A 21,496-nucleotide genomic window follows, 5' to 3' on the forward strand; every position below is an offset into this window, starting at 1 on the left:
AGTGGCATTCTTGTTATTATAACTAGTGGGTAAGAGCTTTAGTACATGTATGCTAGTGGAAGTAGTAAATGATTATCAAATTATAATATTAAGATGAATGAGTCCAATGTTTAAGCTTTAGCAGCAAAAGTTGGTGGGAAAAAAAATATTATGCCCAAGTCCTACCTTGTAATAGTCAACAGCAACGTAGTTTACCCACAGTAAGGACTTGCTCTTTTCATCAAGAGGAGAAGATTCTGCTGTATGTGGACAGCTTTCTGCTTCTCTTGCCCTCTCCCCATCTGAAGAATTTAAAATCACTATAATGAAAATTAACAATGGAAGGAAGAATATGTATATCGTTATTCACTCTATCTTCTCCTGTGTTGTTCACTTATAATTTAACAAATGGATATTACACAAGTTTTTTAGTTTCCCATTTTCTAAGTTAGGGGGAATGTTAGAATATCCAGCTGGTCATTGATAGATCAGCTTGTTTGAGAGAAAAGATATTGCCTTGGATCCGTAGGATGCACACCTCGTCATCTTGTGAAAATTGATATTTGGGATAGTGCCAAACATCTTTGGCATCATTAATCCAGATAACACTGGCGACAATTTTTGGAGAAACACAGGGATTTGTATCGCTTCCAAACTGCATACAGTTGATCCTATTCCTATCTTATTGGAAAAGTTCCATCGACAAAGTCAAATTTTTTCTTCATCTGGGGAGCCCTTACACGAGACTAATTGTTGTAACTGGAGACTGGGGAAACTAGAACAAGCGGTGGTTTTTCATTTGGATGAATGAGAGGGATCTTGAGAGGGAGATGAAGCGGTGTTCAGAATGGTCACTAAAAGAGATAGAAGGATAAGGCTGGAATGCGGAAGAGAGAAATATTTCTACTGATGCCACATGTTAGAACACTTAAATTTTGTAAAAATGAAATTTATTTTGAATTTGAAACCTTATATACAATGGGTCACTGGGTTTAGTTCAATTAGTTGCAACTGAACTGCATAGCAAAAAAGGAAATAACTAGCAAGGTGATGAAAACTGGATCATAGACATAAGAAAGATTGAAATGTTACTGAAAAGTGAGCAAGAATGTTGTACTGTACACAGGGGGAGGTGCAGACTGATCTTTTACAATTTCTAGGTTCATTCAAGAGGTTCTGGAGTCTCTCCTACACAAGTTTCTAACAATCCTCCCCTCTCCTATCCTAACCAGTAACTACTATTTATAAGCTATTTGGCTCGGGCCTCAACATTCTCTAGCCCATTCTTTCTCTCTTTACATAGACTCTTTATATTATGGGGTTTAAATATTCTCTGGCCAGTTCCATCCTTCCTTTTCTTTACATACTCTTTTTATTATGGATTTATTGCTTTCACAAAGTCAGTGTAGCTGAACTGTTTAACAGATAAACAGAAAAGGAGCTAACTAACAATGCCAGGAAGAAAAAGATTAATAATCTAATAGCGAGATTTTCAAAAATAAAAAACCAAAACCACTGTGTTAAGGAATAAAAGAGCTTTAGTGGTAGGTATTTTTTTTACACTGATTTTCAACCATGTAATTCCACTGGTATGCAATGCCTTCTCTTCGTTCTTTATGCATGACTGAAGTCTACACAATCATGTCACTCACAATCATTGGAGGCCAATCTTCGCCTTTTTCTGGCCTGCTTGTCATAGGAAACCTAAACTTGATCAATCTAGCATCTTTGAAGACTTTTGTCAATCCTTTTGGTGTTTGAACACAATCTTCCAGAGTGACAATTTTTGTTTCCTACCCATTAGTTGGGAAGACAGATTTTCCACACTTACATTCATATATTAGCCTAGTTACATCATTACTAATGACCAGGTCCCATGCCTTCTCTCCAATGCTCTTTACGTCGAATCATCACACACATTTAACAAATTTTCCATTGCATGGGAATCGAACTAGTAGGTCCCAAGGTAGTTAAAATGAAAAGTACCACTCTTTCAATGCTACAACATTGTTTGTAAATTACAAACAATACTCATTTATGATACACGTAATACAAAATTCTGTTAAATTAAACACATACAATTCTGATAATGCTCGAATTGGGCTTGGCCGACAACATACTTCTAATGATGATGGGATCATTGTAACACGTGTGATCAGGATGTCAGCGATGTTAGCTTTATCAGCCATCTGATGCATCTAACGACACGGTACATAAAGCTACTGGGGACTGGAGAGTGGCTGCTGAGAATACTCGTGGGAAGGGATCCAAACGCGTAATGGGACTATGGGAGTTTTGCTCTTTTTAATTTTATTATTATTATTATTGAGCCGTGTTTTGCCACTTCCCTTGTTTCACTGACATTCTCTGAAACTTCCTCTCGCGCTTCCTAGCAACTACTATGATCATAATAAAAACTCTTCACAACTTCACTGGCATGTTGTCTCTCACCGTTAACCATGAGGTTCAACAGTATCACTGTCACCTCCTTCGCACTCACCATGACCATTCTGTTCCTCTCCACACACCTTCAAGCATACAAACCAGTGGACCGCTTCACCATCAGCTGCGGGACCACCATTGAATCTTTCGACGATGAAAGGACATGGACTGGGGATACAAATTCAAATCTCTTCTTATCCCATCAAGACGGCACCGTTTCAGCGAATGCAACAACACAATCCCCTTCCAGCAATCAAGGCCCCTACACCACAGCACGCTTGTCCCGTTCCCAATTCAATTACTCCTTCCCCGTCTCTCCAGGCCCCAAATTCCTTCGTCTCTTCTTTTACCCTGCTTCCTACCCTTACTTTCCCCGCACCGACGCATCCTTCACCGTTCATTCCAACCAATTCACCCTCCTCAACGCTTTTAATGCCTCCCTAAACGCCGATGCAGAAAAGACAAAAACCGTCTTCAAAGAATACATCATCAACGTGGACGGTGATAGGCTCAACCTCAGCTTCACTCCGTCACAACCAAACTCCTACGCTTTCATCAACGGAATCGAAGTACTTTCCATGCCGGGCGATCTGTATTACACGTCAGCAAATGACACAGGCTTCAAGCTGGTGGGGAGTGACACGCCGTTCGGCGTTAGAACCAACACTGCGCTTCAGACAGAGTATAGAATCAAAGTCGGAGGGCAAGGAATTTCGCCACGAAACGACACAGGTTTGTTCAGGAACTGGGCTGGTCATGATGAAGATTATCTAATCAAAGGAAAAGCACCACAGAGTAATGATCAACCGGGTGATTTGGATAGCAAGATGAACATAACCGTGAATCCTGATTACGTGGCACCCAAAGAACTGTACAGAACGGCGCGTGACATGGACACAAACGCCACTCGCAACAAAACACTCAAGTTGACATGGGTGTTCCCCGTTGATTCTGGTTTCACTTACATGCTCAGGCTCCACTTCTGCGATCCTTACCCGACTACTAATAATACAAGTGACAGAAAGTTCTTCGTTTACATAGGTAGTGAGTTGGCCGAGGACCAAGCTGGTGTCATGGGATGGAGCCAGAAACAGAACGGTCTCGCGGTGCAAAAGAATTACGCTGTCTTGATTCCCCAGAATGACACTCAGAGAAAGGTTAATCTCTTCCTCCAAATGCAGCCCTATGCGAGTAGTAGCAACGCATTCTTGAACGGTGTGGAGATATTCAAAATAAGCGAGGCCGGGTCTAACAACCTCGCCGGACCTAACCCGCAGAACGACATGCCCGTCCAAGAGAGAAAGAGAAGCAGCAAAACAGTGAGAATTGTGGTAGCAGGTGTAGTATCTGGCGTCGTTTTAATCTCTCTTGTCGTTTACTTCATCTTCTTGTCCGGGATTTCCAAGCGGTGTCCACCCTTGGTCTTTTGGCGGACCAAGTCAAAAAGCAAGTCAACATTAGCAAACAAGTTTTGGGCGCATTCATGGGATTCGTCTGATCTCCTCTGCCACCGCTTCTACCTCGTGGACATCAAAGCCGCCACCAACAACTTCGACAAGGCGTCTATCGTGGGCGTCGGGGGATTCGGCGACGTGTACAAGGGCTACTTCCACAACGGTGGCTACCCAGTTGTTGTTGCCATAAAGCGCTTAAAAGCGAGTTCGAAACAGGGGACCGAAGAGTTCCTGAATGAGATCGAGATGCTCTCGCAGCTCCGCCACCGCCATCTGGTCTCTCTCATAGGCTACTGCAACAATAGCAAGGAGAAGATCCTGGTCTACCGTTTCATGACACGTGGCAACCTCCGGGACCATCTCTACGGCACGAAGAAACCGCCTCTCCCGTGGAAGCAACGGTTGCAGATTTGTATCCAAGCCGCGCACGGACTGCACTATCTGCACAGTTGCGCGGCGAAACACGCGATCATCCACAGCGACGTGAAGACGACGAACATCCTGTTGGACGAGAACTGGGTGGCGAAGGTTTCGGACTTCGGGCTATCGAGAATTGGGCCGATGGGGACGTCCCAGGCCCATGTAAGCACGACGGCTGTAAAAGGGAGCTTTGGGTACTTAGACCCGGAGTATTGTAACCGGCAGCATTTGACGGTTAAGTCTGACGTGTACTCTTTTGGAGTAGTGCTGTTTGAAGTACTGTGCGCTCGTCCGCCTCTCATCCACACCGCTGACCCCAAACAAGAGTCGCTTGCTAAATGGGTCAAACACTGTTACCAAAGTGGGACCCTGAAGCACATTGTGGACCCCACGCTGAAAGGGAACATCTCCTCCGAGTGCTTTGCGTTGTTTTGCAACGTTGGGTTGAGTTGTTTATCAGAGGTTGGCACGCAGAGGCCGTCCATGAACCAAGTCATTGCCACGCTCGAGGCTGCGCTGCAAGTGGAACTGCGCAATGAAGCATCGTCTTCTCACTAATGTCCAAGATGTAAAATACTAGTATATATATATATACACTTTACAACTTTTAAATGATAATCATCCTTTAAAAAAACACAAAATCATATCTCTTATGAGTTAAAGAAAATAAGTTCCAACTTGTAAAAGCTTTCTATATGCTACGGTGATCATGAGTGCATGAAATATGTGACGGTGATCATGAGTGCATGAAATATGTGATTCTAACGGATATTTAGTATTATTTTTTTCATATTATTGTTTATGATGTACGAATGTGATATGTGTATCAAATTCGATATATCATATTTGATACGTTAAATTTTGAAAATATAGAATATGATATTTTTAGAATATATATTAAAAAAATTAAATATATATAAAATAGTAATTGTAAATAAATATTATTTAAAAATTAAAATTAAGAATATATTTGTTGTTTTCTAATTTTTAAATATTACTAAAAAAATTATAAATTATTTTTTATTGTCGAGAAATAGGAATAGTATTAATTTCATCCATTCCTTGACCATCATTTGTAAATAAAACACCTTCAATTTCTGGTTTATTAAGAGATAACAACGCCATTTTAAGATTTTCAACACCATCAAAGCAATCACATGGTGGTGGTTGTTACCAACTTACCGTATAACAAAGGCCTATATAAGCTATTAAGGTACACAAAACAAAACATATTCATAGCTTGAACTCAGTCCCCAAAAGATAAGAACTCCCAAATCCCTTAACACATGACCCAAAAAGAATAAAAGTTCAGTCTACATATTACAGGATAGTCCAGTCCAAATTCATATTTTAGGTCAAATGCAGGTTAAATCTTTTGCAAAAAACTAAAACAAACATATTCACCAAGTAAATAAATTATTATTGAGCCAAAAATTATCATATGTAGCAATGAAACCAAATTAGCTCTCAAAAACGGAATCCTGATAAACTCATGGAAGTAGCTTTCTACTTTGTTTGAGAAACAAAATAGTTGATGGATAAAAGATCAAAATTCTCAATTCCTGAAATAATAATCATCTACACACCTTGGGACAGCAAAAACACATAAATTCTGCCAATAAAAATATCAAAACAAACAAGCATTAAAACGGAAAACAATAATATCACAGAACGCCAATAATCTTGTTAAAGTACACCCAAATCATGTCATATACAATACTGCAGAATCCATTCAACTAGATAACAAAGAGAAAACACTGTAATCAGGGAGTCATATCTAACCTAATTAACATTTTTTCCCAAGACATTTTATCAATATAGTTAATCCAAAAATGAAAGGGGAATAAAAAGCACATGAGAAAATCTAAAACAGAGCCCTCTTTTTTACACAAACCAGATCACAAACAGAAATAATTAAACCCTAAACTAAAAAATACTATTCCCGGGAATGTTAAACGCCCGAGGACCACCACGCCGGCCCCAACGCCGCCTCCGCCTCCACTGGTGACGGGGCCACAATTGAAGTGGTCAGGTGCCCTAGGGGCCGCCCTCCCGGCTCCAAAAACAAGCCCAAACCGCCACTCGTTATAACTCGGGAGCCCGAGCCCGCTATGACCCCTTTTATTTTAGAAATCCCGGGCGGAAGCGACGTGGTCGAGGCCCTAGCGCGGTTCAGCCGCAGAAAGAACACGGGCCTATGCGTCCTGTCCGGTTCGGGAACCGTCACCAACGTCACTCTTCGTCAACCCTCCGTCACCCCCGGCGCCACCGTCACTTTCCACGGCCGCTTTGATGTCCTCTCCCTCTCTGCCGCGCTCCTCCTCCACGACTCGCCGGCAATCGCACTCTCCGCCTTCGCCGTCTCGCTCGCCGGCTCGCAGGACCAGATCGTCGGCGTGAAAGAACCAGGAAGAGAGGGAAGAAACAGGAAGCCAGAAAGATTCCAAAAAAAAAAATTAAAAAACGTGAACTTCATACTAACCATTTATTTGACGTAGATGTGAATTTTAGATAAATAAAAATTATAAATGACTTGGATTTAAAATAATGACACGTAAATGACACATCATCAACAGTACCGATACTCTTCTTTTATAGAGGTACCGTAGAAATTCTCATGAGCAATTCTGCGGTACCCACTATAATTGTGGGGTACCGGAACAATCATTTTGTTTTTATTTTATATTTTTATAATTACTTGTTTTATTTTTATTTTATATTTTTAATAATTTATCTGTATCTTTATATTATTTTTATATTTTTTAATTTATATCTTAATATAGCATCTATTATAATTAAAAAGTTTAATATTAATATTTTGTTAATATATTTTAATTTTTCTTTGGTGATAACTTGTTTAAATTTATCGTATGAATTAGTTTTTTTGATTTTATTTTATACAAATTTTTAATATAAAATTTATGTTATTTTGAATTTATTTTTTAAAATTTATTTGTTCATATAATGTGATGTACCAAAATCCTTCTATTTTGATAGGTACGGTATCAGTTCCCTATAATTAATAGTATAAAATAGGGAGTTGCTACGGTACCCTCAAGGATCGAGGGGTTTCAATACATGTTTCTATGTAAAATCATAAAAGATTTAAAAAAATAATAATTTAATTATAAAATGAATAATCTAAATTATATTTATAAAATAAAAAGTAAGATAAAATTATAGAGATTAAAATTATAAGATTTCAATAATATTATAAAATATTAAAAAAAAAGAAAAAAATTAATAAATAATAGAAATAAAAAATTATTAAAATTATAATATAGAAATTCAAAAATTTAAGACAAAAAGACAAAAAATATACTTAAAAAATTATTAAAATTAAAATATAGAAATTCAAAAATTTTAAGTGAAAAGATAAAAATATACTTAAAAAATTATTAAAATTAAATTATTTAAATATATAATAATATTATTACAAATAAATTAGAATATATAAAACAAAAATAAAATGACTAAATAATTTAAAATTTGAAAGAATAAAATATCATAAATATTATTTAAATAAATTATTAAAAATATAAAATATAAAAAATAATTAATAGTATAAAATAAATCATATATGAATTAAATTACTTAAATATAAAAATAAAATTAATTAAAAAAAATAACGTCAACATATATTTTTTATCAAACAATTTTTAATTTTTTTTCCTTTCAGATTCCGATTATATATGTATCATTTATTGTTTTTAACATACTATTTGATATGTTTAAAAAATTTAAGGTTTTAAGTTGTAGATTAAAAAACTAAATGCATAAGTTTAGGAAAATGAAAAACATTTACATATTTTGTAAAAAGTAATTTATATTATATACTCTAAATTTATATTAATTACTGTATCATATAAATGATAATATTAATTAATTGATCGTAAATAAAATATTAAAATAATAACACTCATTTTGTATGAACAATAAAAAAAAAATTGTAACTTAATATTTGTTTCAATAGTATAATACTTAATATCTAATTATGTTATTATATTAATACAGGAATATTATGATAATTAATTTCTATGCAGTAGATATATTCTATTTCGAAAAAAGAAAAAGAAAAATAAATTAACCATCTTTTTGTACATACGTAGATAAAGAGAAAATAACAATAGTTTTCTTATTTGATTGAGAAAATAAGTAATTGAAAAATAAAATTATTATCCTTTTATTTTATAATAATGATGAATATTTTAATATATTAATGAAATTTTGTATTTGAAAATACTTTCAAACTCATTTTTTATGCATTAAAGAATAATTTTTAATCCTATATATTTTGTCTATATTTTCTTTCCTAAATAAATACATAAAAAAGAAAAAAAAATCTTGTTTATTCAACTATTTTTATGTTATTCAATCAATGCAAATTATGCAATGCAGTACACCAACGATTGCAGTGCCAGTGCCTATAAGTCAATGTAATTCATATATAAAGCCTTGAATTTTCCTGTTAATACACTCTTTATTTTGTAAATAATGCATAAACTATCGTTCGCAGCACCAGTGGTCTAGTGGCAGAATAGTACACTGCCGCGGTCCAGACCCGGGCTCGATTCCCGACTGGTGCACTTCTGAGAGCTGTGATGACAATTTTGTGGCTGATGGGTCAATCACTGTCCCCTACACTTGGGTGATTAAATAGGTTCAGAGCTCTCTTTACGCTTTTTATATAAGTCTTGACCTCTCGTTTTTTTTTTTTAAGAGTACAAGGCAAACGTGTATAATAATCTCAAACATGGGAACAGGTTACTTTATTCACATATATGCAATTGCCCAATTACAATTGATTCACATTTTTTGCCTACATCACACATCATAAACTTTTTTTTTATATAAAGTCTTCCAGATATAAAAATGACCCACTAAATAGCATTTTTATAACTTAAAAGACTTTTCTTGTAAGTTTTTTTTATTTAAAAAATGATTCTAAGTAATATTTATACAACTAGGTTGTTTGTCATTTTATAAATAAATTATTTAATCTAATTTTATAGATAAATATTATAAACTAATGGATATTATAATTAATAAGAGTTAAATGATTAATATTATAAGAATAAACTGGTATACATCCTTAAAAATGGTTAATTACAATTTGAATTAGCTAAAATAGTCAAGAAAAATCATCATTCTTAAAAGATATTATGGCCATAAAATAAAAATGCCACAACAAAATTAATATCGTCCTTCAGTACACAAACGGGAAGACAGATGAGAAAAATATAAAAGGTGCTACATTTTGGTATGAATATAGGTAAGACTGGATGACAAAACTTTCCTTCCAAATATTCAGAGTAAATGCCAGTGAGCATTACAAAAATGAAAATTTAACACTATGGGTCCTTACATCAGTGAACATTGTCAAACTGAACCAGATGAAAATTTGCAAAAAAACAAAAAAAAAATTTAGAGACAAAGAGAATGCAAGCATTTAAATTTTATCATCCTTCTGCAACATAAAAGTCAAGAACTATTCTTTCGGGACATATTTAACGGCCTGAGAAATGCATGTACACTGTAAATAAGCCAATAGCGAGTGTAGAAAACATTATTCCTTATGTTTTCTTTTCTTTAATTTTCTTTCATGAGAATGATCTGGGGGCATAGAGGAAATGCCAGTGCTTTGACCATGTGAAACCTCAGACACAATAGATTTGGACTTAGTTTTAGACACGTGGCTTCTTTTTGAAATACTTGATGGATCACCAACTTCAGATAAAGAGCTTTTCTGTCTGCTACCTTTTGATGAAGCTGCATGTCCACCACTTTGCATAGGAAAATACCGAGATGAAGTTGTCCCTGTGACTCCAGAAGAATTTCGATGGGCGTGTCTTTTATTGGTTGAATTGAGCTTTTCAAGTTCTTTAGGATCAGAGTAATGGACAGTGGAAACTCGCATCGAAATCTTTGCTGCAGTAAAGCAAAAGAAAACATTTATCTTGGTGCTTGAACTAAAAGAAATAAAACTAAAAAACTATAAGAATTAAAACTACCTACTACTATTACTACTATTACAACACACAAAAGCCAAACTTGAGAGACGCGACATGAAAAGTGATCAAATACAACAAGGGAAAATCCAATACAATATAAACGGGAGAAAAACCAATAATGGAAGTGAGATCCAAGTCATGAATCCAAAACACATTCTGAAAAACATTGCCAAAGAAAAAAAACATACAGGTTAAGTTCACAAGTAAAGAAGTAATCATTGGCTACTCACATTATAACTTCCCATATACATTAATATTGGAATCATACATATACTTTTTTTTAATAAAAACAACACCGACAGAACAAATTAAACAAAAAAAAACATCTGGACACAGGTTTCCTCGTGCACATAATAAGGACAGAAACCATACTTGAAATCCATGAAAATTACAAGCAGATATTGAATTGGAGAATGGGATAGTTCGCCATTTTGGCAGAGATAAGGATCAAGTTATAGATGTTTTTCAAAAGCTACTCAAAGTAGCTTCTAAAAAATAATAAGCAACAAGACATTTTTCAGATTCTGATTTTTTAAAGGTTAAACACACAAATATTTTTAAAAGTGATCTAAAAAACTGAAGCAAATGAGCTCTTACTCTCACAACTCTTTAACCCAAACTATATTAAGCAAAAAAAACATATATTGAGGAACTATCTTTTGGATGTTGCAGCAAGTATGTCCAACACCATAGTGAAAAGCTATGTACTCAATTAAGACTGCTATGTTGACATCACTTTTACCTTGCTGTAGTTGTCATCCTTCATATATGAGTAATAGAAAATATTGATGCTTACCTAATTTTGGTTCAGTAGAGGAAACAAAAACCGTTTCGTCCGGCTCTTGAGCAGCAAAGCTTACAAAATCATATACTTTACCTGCCAACATAACATGAAAATTAAGGCACTTGCAAAAAATCATATTCTTATCACACAAAAAAAAATGCTATTATGAATATCAAGAAGCAGAAATTGAAGGAGAGAACAGAGCATTGATGATGTCACAGCTGATCACTTTATTTACCTGATGAACCCTCGAAGTTGGGTAGTTTACCATTATTCTGAAGTGTGAGAAACAATTTCTGCCCATGTATGTCAGATAAAAAATCCTGACCAACAAATTACACACATCAAGTGAGATAATGATGGCAGTGATCAACATAAAATCAAGCAGAGGCTCTTCTACCATCTAAATCCTAGATGGAAGGAAACACCACCAATCCCAATACAGATACCAGCTCATTTGAATGGAATGAAACCTCACATAATTATAGAAATTGATCAATTTTACGAGGGAAAACACACTAGCAAATGGAAAGAGGTATTACACAGGGATGAATTTTTCCACACTCTTTAATGAGATCTAACACAACAAAAATTAACATGAAACATGTATGCAAAAAGATTCTAACAAAAGAAAAAATAAGCTTAGTAGAGAGGATTGACCAAAAAGAAGTTAATTGTTTGATACCATGACTGAAGTCACAAGCAAAGGGGTATCCAAACAAGTACTATATTTTTAAACAAAATGCTTCACATCCCATAAGCAAATCATAAGCATAAAGACAAACTTACGTTGGAGAAAGGCAGCTTAAGAAGCAAAAGCTCGGTTGAGTCAGTCAAGTTAATGAGTGCTTCGTTGCTGTCTTCCACATATTCTGCGGAAGGCTTGTAGCCTTCTGTGCCCTTCATATCCACCATTGACTTTCGCAGAGCCTAAAGATCCTACCCCACAATAAAAGATAGAGAAAGACAGAAAAACCAGAAAATCAAATACTGGAAAATAATAAACAACTAATATGTTCAAATGCAGATAAATATAGTCTGCTACCAAACTGGGTTGGATTATAAACAGCATGATGGAATCTCCATATTCCATTACAGCAGTCGGTCAATGATGGGAAATTAAACAACAGTAGAACAGGGGCAAAAGAATTTTTCTCCTACCCATTACAATGTTTGATTCAATATTAAAAGAAACACGGCAATCATTAACAGTAAAACTAACAGTAACATCATGTTCATCAGCAAAAGCTTAATATTCAAATATGTTTGTCTTGAGCACCTCCACTTTATCAAGTTACAATAAGAACCCCCCCACTCCCCACCATTGTATTAGTCACAAGATCACACAATTGGGAATTCAGTGCCATATGGGAACTCAAACTTGTTCAGGACAAGGACAGGGAAGAAAAGATTAAAAGAAGAGGAAAAATCGTAGAGCTGAAACCGTTTAAGTGCTTGTTTGATAACTAATTGATTTTGAGCAATAACAACTTTTCTTTTCTCTCAAACAAAAGCTCTAGCAGCAAAATTATTTATCTAATCTAAGCACAACGAAACACACAAACATGTTCACAGTCGCATAGAAAGAAGAAAAAAACTCTGAACCCTAGAGAGACACTATCAATCAATACAAAAAACAAAAAAAAAATCCACTGAAAAAGTAAATTACGGTTTGGTTTGGTCTAATTTGGGGAATATGATACAAACCAACCAACGGCTTTGGTTGGGGTAATTGACTTTAGCTTCTATATTTTTTTAGGGGAAAAAAGTAACGAAAATCTTAGTGACGTAGTATAAGTTGAGTTTGGTTTTGAAGGAGAAAGTGTAATACATTGGTATGAAGTAAAGGAAGGTATGCAGCAAAAGTCAAAGTGAGAATGATGAGTTGCGTAGAAGGAATAGGAAAAACGTAAAGGGAGAGAGTTACCGGAAAGTGGAAACAGCGCACTTGCGGTTGTCGCCAAACGAAGAGGTGCAAAACAATGGAAGAGGCTGTACCAACATATATTACCAAATAAATAAAAAGTAATTAGGGATTTAAAGTTAATGTGCAGTTTATTATTATTATTATTATTACCTTCTGCAAAGAGTGTTGACTATCTATATATGGCATAACAGCACCAATTTACCTCAGCCTCTCACCACCATCCTTTATTATATAATTAATGATCATAATCTATAGTGTTGTCCGAGTAAGTTTTCAGTCTTTCTTAGACATTAATGGGTTTGGGCCTTTTCTGGGTAAATGAGTTTGGGCTTAAAGTAGTGTTAATTACCTTTTGGGCTCAAGTCCAGTTTGATGTTTGCACTACCCTTCTTTCAACATTTTTTAAACAAAAATATTTTAAAGGAAATTAATTTTTGTTGTGTAATTAAAATTTTATTTGCATATTTATTTTATTAAATATTTAATTTAATCATTTAAATAAATCGCAAATAAAATACTAATTAACTTAGTCAATTTTGACACTTAATTCTTATTTGTTTTAAATAGCTTTAATGGTTGAATAATATATAATATAATATATAAATAACAAAAGAAACATACTAAGTGTTAGACTATATCATATCAGTAACATTTTTCTGCTGAAATTTAATAACAAGTAACTAAGTCTGCTATATAATCCTATGCGTGGCTATGTTGGTGATGTTCAGCTAAAATAAGTGTTTTTATATCTTTTTTTATCTATAAAAATTGAACACAATATTAAAGAATTTACAATATTAATGTCAGAAAAAAGTTATAAAAAAAAAAAATACAATGGGAGGCAACTGTTGAACGAAGCTTATTTTTACAATTTAGGCAAACAAGTATGCAGCTTAAACAAAATAAGAGGAGACAGAAAAGCTAAAGACATAGAATTTCCAAATTGGCTCTTTGAACAAATTAATTGAAAAGCAAAGGAATCATAGCAGTAATATTTTACTTCATTGATTCACCACATAACTTAACACTTTTTGCCTGTATGTTCGTAAATCAATCGTTAGAAAAGGATCTTGAGAAGAATGAGTTTAAAAAAATAAAGTATAAAAAGTGAGGGAGAATGAAAGCGAGAAACAGAGCAGAGAAGCGATGAAATAACTACCAGAGAAGGAGGTGTCGTGGCCGGCGAGGGAGCAGATTTCCCGAATGTCTGCTAGGGCAAGAGCCGGCGGAGGGAGCGGCGCTGTGAATTGGGAGTGGCGCTGTGTTGTTATATTTCGGAAGGAGCTGTGTTGTTTTAACCTAGCCCACTGTTGAGTTAGCTAGCTGGGTTGGCCTTGGTATCTGATAATGGATTTATGAGTCCGAAACTGGAAAAAACCCATAATCTCAATCATGTTAACTTCAGTTAATATTAAATTAAAAGATTATAAAAATTATAACTCAAATTATAATAAATATTTTGATATTAAATTTATTTTATATTAAAATTAATTAAATATTTTTATCAAAAGATATTAATACAGATTTTAAATTTTATTTAATATGTTTTATACTCAAAAGAAATTTAATATTAAATTAAAATATAATAAAAATTATAACTAAAATTATAATAAATTTTTTAATATTAAATTTAATATATATTAAAATTAATTAAATATTTATATTTAAGAAATTTTTATAAATTTTAAATATTTATTTTAAAGTTTTTATTTTATTAAATTAATTGAAAATAAATTATATTTTATTTCTTTTTAATAAAGTTAGTGAATGATAATGAATTAACTAAAATTTTAAAATATATTTTAATTAAAAATATTTTTTTTATCAATACAGTGACTAAAAGTATTATAATAAAAAATAAAAATAAATAAATTAAATCTTATAATGTTATTTTTTAATAATGTTAAATTAAATATTCTAATTATTTTATAATAAATTAAAATGAAAAGATAATAAAATATTTTAACTGATATTTCAAATAAAATACATTAAAATATTATAATTAAAAGAAATCTAATATTAAATCAAAAGATTATAAAAATCATAACTAAAATTATAATAAATATTCTGATATTAAATATTTGTATCAAATAAATTATTACAGATTTTATATTTTACTTATTATGTTTTATAATCAAAAAATATCTAATATTAAATTAAAAGATTATAATAATTATAATTCAAATCCAAATAAATATTTTGATATTAAATTTATTAAATATTAAAATTAATTAAATATTTTTATCAAAGAAACTGATACAGATTTTAGATTTTATTTACTATGTTTTATAATCAAAAGAAATCTAATATTAAATTACAAGATAATAAAAATCATAAGCTTCTATATTATATATATATATATATATATATATATATATATAATCATTAATTATTGAGTAAAATAATTTTAGATAATCAGTTATTTTAAAAAGTAAACAAAAATTATAAAAAAATAAATGATAAAATGAGAGTATGTAATTAACTGTATAATAGTAAAATAATTGTACACAATAGTTAAAAAGTAAAAGAGGACAAATAAAATGTGGACTACCAAAATAATATATCACTTTTATAGATTAAATTATAGAATAGATTATAGAGGTTTAAGAAATTATAGATCATAGATAAAACTGCATTTTTGAGAAGAAAAGAAAAGATAAAACTGTTTTTACCTATTTAAATTTACTTTAAAATTTTAAACCGATTAAAAAATCAATGTGTAGCAATAATTTCATCTTTTTCTTCTGATTATGATTATTTTTCTTATTTTTGTTATTAGATTTCTCAATATCTTTGGCTTTTTTGTGATTTTTTATTTTTGATTCAAATACGTTTTTTCTCTTTTATAAATATATATATATATATATATATATATATATATATATATATATATTTGTAATTGTATGATTTTAGTCTCTCAAATTTTAATTGAACAATTTTAATTAATTTCTCAAATATTATAATTTTGTGATTTTAGTCACTTAAGTATCACAATTATACAATTTTTGACTCATTCAAGTTACATATATTATTAGTTATTAATTTTAAAAATAATAAATATATATCATCAAATACATGAATAAAAAATTATAATATATGTAATTTAAATAGGTTAAAAATTATAAAATTATGATACTTAACAAATTAAAATTGTACATTTACAATACGTAAATGATTAAAATTGTTCAATTAAAATTTAAAAATTAAAATTATATAATTATAATATTTGTAAAATTAAAATATTTTAATTAGAACATTGAGATTAAAATAACACAATCGAAATACTTGAGATATAAAAAACGAGTTTTATTTTTTGATCGGGCATTGTTAATTTCCTTTTTGGTTGATCATGGGTGTAGAGAATATTTTTTCTTAAAAAATTACCTAGCCATATTTTTAACTTTCTTACTTATACTTCGTCATGGTTTCCCCCCGGGATTTTGCACCAGTACGTTGATTTATATTAGTCGTAATAATTTCTTTAATCATAACAAACCTCATGGATCAATCCTAAGTGCCGACAACACCATCTCCAATGAAAAAAAAAAAGAAAAGTTAATTACGAACGGTTGCTTAGTAGTGTTGAAGAAGCTCTTAGAAAGAACTAGATTAATTAATTGCTCTCTCCGAATCTACACTAACCCACCAAAAGCGAGAAATTTTCTTACCTTACACTACACATCACATTTCTTTTCCATCCACACAAGCAAGCGAGTCTGAATTAAGTTTCAGTTTTTGAAAATTTTTACATCCATGTGTTACGTTAAAAGTTTCTGTATAGTATAAAATTTGTTACATAAGGAATACCAAAATCCTAGATTAATTTTTTAACAATCCATGAAATGTAACATCCCACAATCGTATCCGTTATAGACATGAATTAAAATACGAAAGCTAGAAAGGTGCGTTTGCATGGGGAATGTAATGTAACAAGTTGATTTACACAAGAGAAGAGAGTAGTTACATGAAAATCAAAAGCGGCAGGCACAAAAGAGGTAGAAAAAGCAAGCAGTGAGAAGGAGCAGAACAGCCTCAAACGCAGAAACAACCTTAAACGCCACGTCGTTAAAGAATGTTACCGGCAAAGAAATGCTCTTGGACTTGAATGCTGACCAAACGTACTTCCACTTGCCCCACTCTTTCTTCACCCTCTTCAAACACCATCTCTTCTTTCCAACCATGTCACTACTCATCAAGCTGCGATTTTGCTTCCTCACACAGAAAGGTTAAACACACACCAAATATTTTTAAAAGACCAATAATGCTTTGTGATTTGAAGAACAAACAGCAAAACATGCCAACCAAACAAATTATGTGAATTCAGTGCAATATTTGATCACATCATTACTCTCTAAAGATTATGACTATGCTTGATAAGATTTCGGTTGGTAGGATACATGGATTTATTTTCTACGCAACTAGAATGATAGTTGTGCATTTAAACACTATATTCTCATTTTAGGTATAATGATATTTGTTTATAAAATTGTTTTTATATTGAGATAATATAATTAGTCAAAATAAAAATACTTTTTAAAGTTTTTGTTTATAACAGTTTTGTTGGTTATTATTTTAAATTTGTATACTATTTGAACTAAATATATGTATATATAAAGAGAGAGAAAAAGAGAGAAAGAAATGACTCGCTTACTCGGTAACTAAGTTTAATCTACTTAATAACTTATGTTAAACTCAAATTTTAATAATTTAATCATTAAATTAAAAGTTTTTAATGCATAGATCAAGTATTCAAAATTCTAAAAATAAAAATAAAAATTATTTGATACTTCATTTTATTAATTCAAATTAACAAATATTTATAAAAATATTTTATGCGCTGATTTAAATTAATGAAATAGAGTATTAAATAATTAAAACATGAGTTATTAAATTAAATAAGTCTATTCTCAAAGTAAGTGGATTCTATAATATATATATAAAGAGAGAGATGTTTACTCCAGCAATAAATTTACCTAAACCTAATTTGTTGAATGATTCATGTTTTATATCAAATCTCAATGATACAAACTTAAATTTAAAGTTTTCAATATATAGATCAAATATGTAAAATTTAAAAAAATTAAAAATCATTTAATCACTAGTGGAAAATTAGTATATTACATCACCTCTTTAACGTCGAAAATACGAAAATTCGACGTAAAAAAGACACGGTGGCATTTTTGTAATTTTCGCGAACTTTTTTACGTCGAACTTGGTATGGTCTGACGTAAAAAGTCAAATCTACGTCGGATGTACGTTGTGTCCGACGTAGATTTGACATTTTACGTTGGACCCTACCAGGTCCGACGTAAAAAAAGGACGCGAAATTGAATAAGAGAGTGCGAGGCATACCGTGCGCATTCACTCTTCATCACTTTTCGTTTTTTTCTCTATAAATCCTCTCCCTCTCCTTTGTTACTGAATTGTTTTTTTATCTTTTGCAGAGGGGTGAACTCTTTGTTACTCATTCGCACACTGTTGCAGCTCATCAGGTATGAATCAAGGTTTCGTTAACACTTTTTTGCTTCGCATTGCTATTGTGGCTATATGTTCTATTCGATTTTTTGGTTGTTCTATTTGTATAGGTCGTTGGCCTTTTCTTTTGGGTTGTTCTACGAAGGAGAACAACCTGTTTTGCTTGCAGAACGGCCTATTTTGCTTGCAGAACGACCCGTTCTCCAAGCAGAACGACCCGTTCTCCTTGTAGAACGGGCCATTTTGGATGGAGAACGGGCCGTTTTGGATGGAGTACGGGCCATTCTGCTTGCATTCTTATGTTTTTTTTACTACTTTTTTACGTTGGATTTTGGTAATGTCCGACGTAAATTTACGTCAGTTTTACAAGGCTGACATAAATTTACGTCTCCCGCATTTACGTTAATATTTTTTCTAACGTAAAAAGCTCAAAATATTCGACGTGGAATACCTCTTTTGTATTAATGAATTGATACTTTATTTTATTAATTTAAATTGACAGATAATATATTTTTATTATTTTATTAAACATATTCATGCATTACATATAGAATTATCTAAAAATACACATGATAGCTCCAACTCAATGTCCTCCCACTCTTAGACCTAGTTAATCCTAAATTAACTCTATTAATAAGTGCTCTTTGTCTTGTGTGCCCTTGGAAAGATATTATATTACATTGTGAATTATAGTGGCTAGATAATCCATAATTCTGTGGTTACGTAATTCGTATGAATAAATTCCTTCCTTCATCAAATTGAAAATAAGGCTAGAACCTATCAACTTTCCCTCTTAATTTTTAATAAACTAATATTAACAACTAAAGATGGGATGGAGCGTGGTATCAAGTATGCAATACATCAATCTTTACTACCTTACGTTATGTATAAGTCAATATAATTCAGATAATCAATCATGATTTGAATCTTAAGCCAACGCCATTGAAGAGATTTAAATAATGCAGGAGTTTATGATCAGTAGCACCAGTTGTCTAGTAGCAGAATAATACCCTGCCACGGTACAGACCCAGGTTTCGATTCCCACATGATGATATTTCAGTGGTTGGTTGGGTCAATCACTTATCTCCTCATAATAGGTGGATGATTAAAATTGTTCTGAGGTTTCTCTTTCTGTTTATTTTTAATAATTATATTGTATGTTATTCCACTGTATTTTATGTTGTTGATGACCTCGCGGTTAATATTTGTTAATTTAAATACAGAAGAAAAAGTTGGTTCCAGTCTTATTTTTAATTTGTTAGTTGTTAAGTCTCAATTATACTTCTTTTTGGATGAGACTTATTGAACAATTCCACTCATTTTTTGTGCAGGTATTGAGCTAGAGAATTGAGGATTGAAGACTCTTAAGATTGGAAATCTAAGAAGCTAAAGAGCAGAGAAGAGGTTCTGCCCCGGGCGCAAGATGACCCGCGCCGTGCAAGCGAAACAGAGTATCTCACCTCTGGAAGCCATTGCGCCGGGTGTAAAATGAATTGCGTCGGGCGTGTCCTAAGGCAGAGAGTATTTGGAAGGCCATGCGCAGGGCGCAAAGACTTATGCGCCAGGCGCGTAAACCCTAATCTGACTCCCCAAGCGCGTATTTGAAGCCATTTTCGAGGGTTTCTCTCTCATTCACGCAGGGGTGCCTCCTTGGAGCTGTAGAAGGGATTCTCAGAGCTTGGGAACGTTCGTGTGTGGATCTTTCCTTCGGTTTCTTCATTTCTCTCTTCCATCTCTATTTTTGCTTTACCCTCATTGTTGAGTGGTTCTACCCATTTTTGTGGGGTTAGATATAACCAACGTACTCTATTGTAATCCTTACGTTTTTAATGATATATATACATGTTGTTTCATTCTTTATTGTGTATGTTTCTATGCTTAATGCTTGTTTTGGATTGATCACCCTTTGCATGATTTAAGGTTCCATTGAGTATTGGGAAATACCATTGGAACTAGTTATGAAACATATGCCTAGTGGGGATTGTATCTAGGGATAGAGCTTGACCCATTAGTAGTCTTAAACCCTAATCTGTAATGTGGGTGTAGGTATTGAATACTTAAGGGATTGATATTAAATCCGCACCTAGGCTCTTTCTCTAAGGGATTAGGTTTGAGTAAATTTATGGTTGACTAAGCAATGGATGTAACAAGAGATTCAGGATTCATTAGTGTAACATTTGGTGAAATCTAACCCCCACAACCTCACAATACCATTATAGCATTTCTTACCTTTTCCATTCTTAATCAATTGTTTTTGTAGTTTAACATTCCAATAGTCATAACCTTGAATTCACATGACAAACTATGAAATTGGAATTATTCTTTAGTCACAAATAATCAATAAATGCTTATGTTACCTTCTAATCCCCGTGGATACGATAATTTTACTACTTGAACAGCCGGTATACTTGCCGTGTTTGAGACCGTTGATGGAATTAAACTGATTTACAATTATAATAAAAGTACTTCAAGGGAAATCTCAACAAGTTTTTGGCGCCGTTGCCGGGGATTAGCAAGGCAATTTAGTATTTATAGCTATTTGTGATTTGTTCTTTTGTTGTTATTTTTATTTTTGTGTTAGCAATGAATTGTTGGAGCTAACCTGTGCATTCTAGTCTTCTGCTTCCTCTTGTATGCAAGGTATTATTTGAACTGGAGTGACTTATTCTTCTAAGCCATTGTTGAGCAATCATGAGGTTGAGCACATGGCAAGGAGGAACAATAGCAACAGGAGGAGAAGGAGAACTAGAGCAATTCAAGTTGGTCACAGTCAGGCTCGGGCAGTAACCAAACGCTTCCTAGGAGGCAACCCAAAGATCTAAACTTTGTTTGTGTTTTTCATCTCATTCATGTTTTAGATTTCAGTGCTAATGTTCGTTATGCATAGTTGTTTTCTGTTATATGTTGTTCTGTGCTATATGTGTTGTTATGTGCTATATGTGTTTTGTGTTATATGTTAATTGTTAGAATCATGCTTGAGTGGGTAAATATAGGGTACATTTTG

The 21,496-nt window shown here is 32.6% G+C and overlaps 1 protein-coding gene and 2 pseudogenes across 1 annotated transcript; 2 read left to right on the plus strand and 1 right to left on the minus strand.

Annotated features, from left to right (window-relative positions):
- Positions 1-122: 122 nt before the first annotated feature.
- Positions 123-4,934, plus strand: LOC145954143 (receptor-like protein kinase FERONIA pseudogene; annotated as a pseudogene).
- Positions 4,935-6,406: 1,472 nt separating this feature from the next.
- On the plus strand, positions 6,407-6,793 carry LOC114916987 (AT-hook motif nuclear-localized protein 17 pseudogene; annotated as a pseudogene).
- A 3,037-nt stretch (positions 6,794-9,830) lies between these two features.
- LOC109815420 (uncharacterized) lies at positions 9,831-13,364 on the minus strand. Its single transcript, XM_083067896.1, has 4 exons — positions 11,880-13,364; positions 11,329-11,413; positions 11,103-11,183; positions 9,831-10,223 (listed from the first exon to the last, which is right to left on the minus strand). Exons 1-4 carry the CDS (start codon positions 12,003-12,005, stop codon positions 9,862-9,864), a joined length of 654 nt encoding a protein of 217 aa, XP_082924022.1. The 5' UTR covers positions 12,006-13,364; the 3' UTR covers positions 9,831-9,861.
- Between the last annotated feature and the right edge of the window lie 8,132 nt (positions 13,365-21,496).

Source organism: Cajanus cajan, chromosome 2, assembly GCF_000230855.2.
Source record: "Cajanus cajan strain Asha chromosome 2, NIPB_CcT2T_4, whole genome shotgun sequence".
Classification (NCBI taxonomy): Eukaryota; Viridiplantae; Streptophyta; class Magnoliopsida; order Fabales; family Fabaceae; genus Cajanus; species Cajanus cajan.

What these genes read in the sequence shown, in the direction of transcription:
- LOC109815420 (XM_083067896.1), bottom strand. Translation starts at nt 12,005, where the DNA reads ATGGTGGATATGAAGGGCACAGAAGGCTACAAGCCTTCCGCAGAATAT. An exon ending in TTAAGCTGCCTTTCTCCAAC is followed by an intron (nt 11,414 to 11,879) that starts GTAAGTTTGTCT and finishes TTTGTTGGTCAG; the next exon opens with GATTTTTTATCTGACATACA. An exon ending in CAACTTCGAGGGTTCATCAG is followed by an intron (nt 11,184 to 11,328) that starts GTAAATAAAGTG and finishes TTATGTTGGCAG; the next exon opens with GTAAAGTATATGATTTTGTA.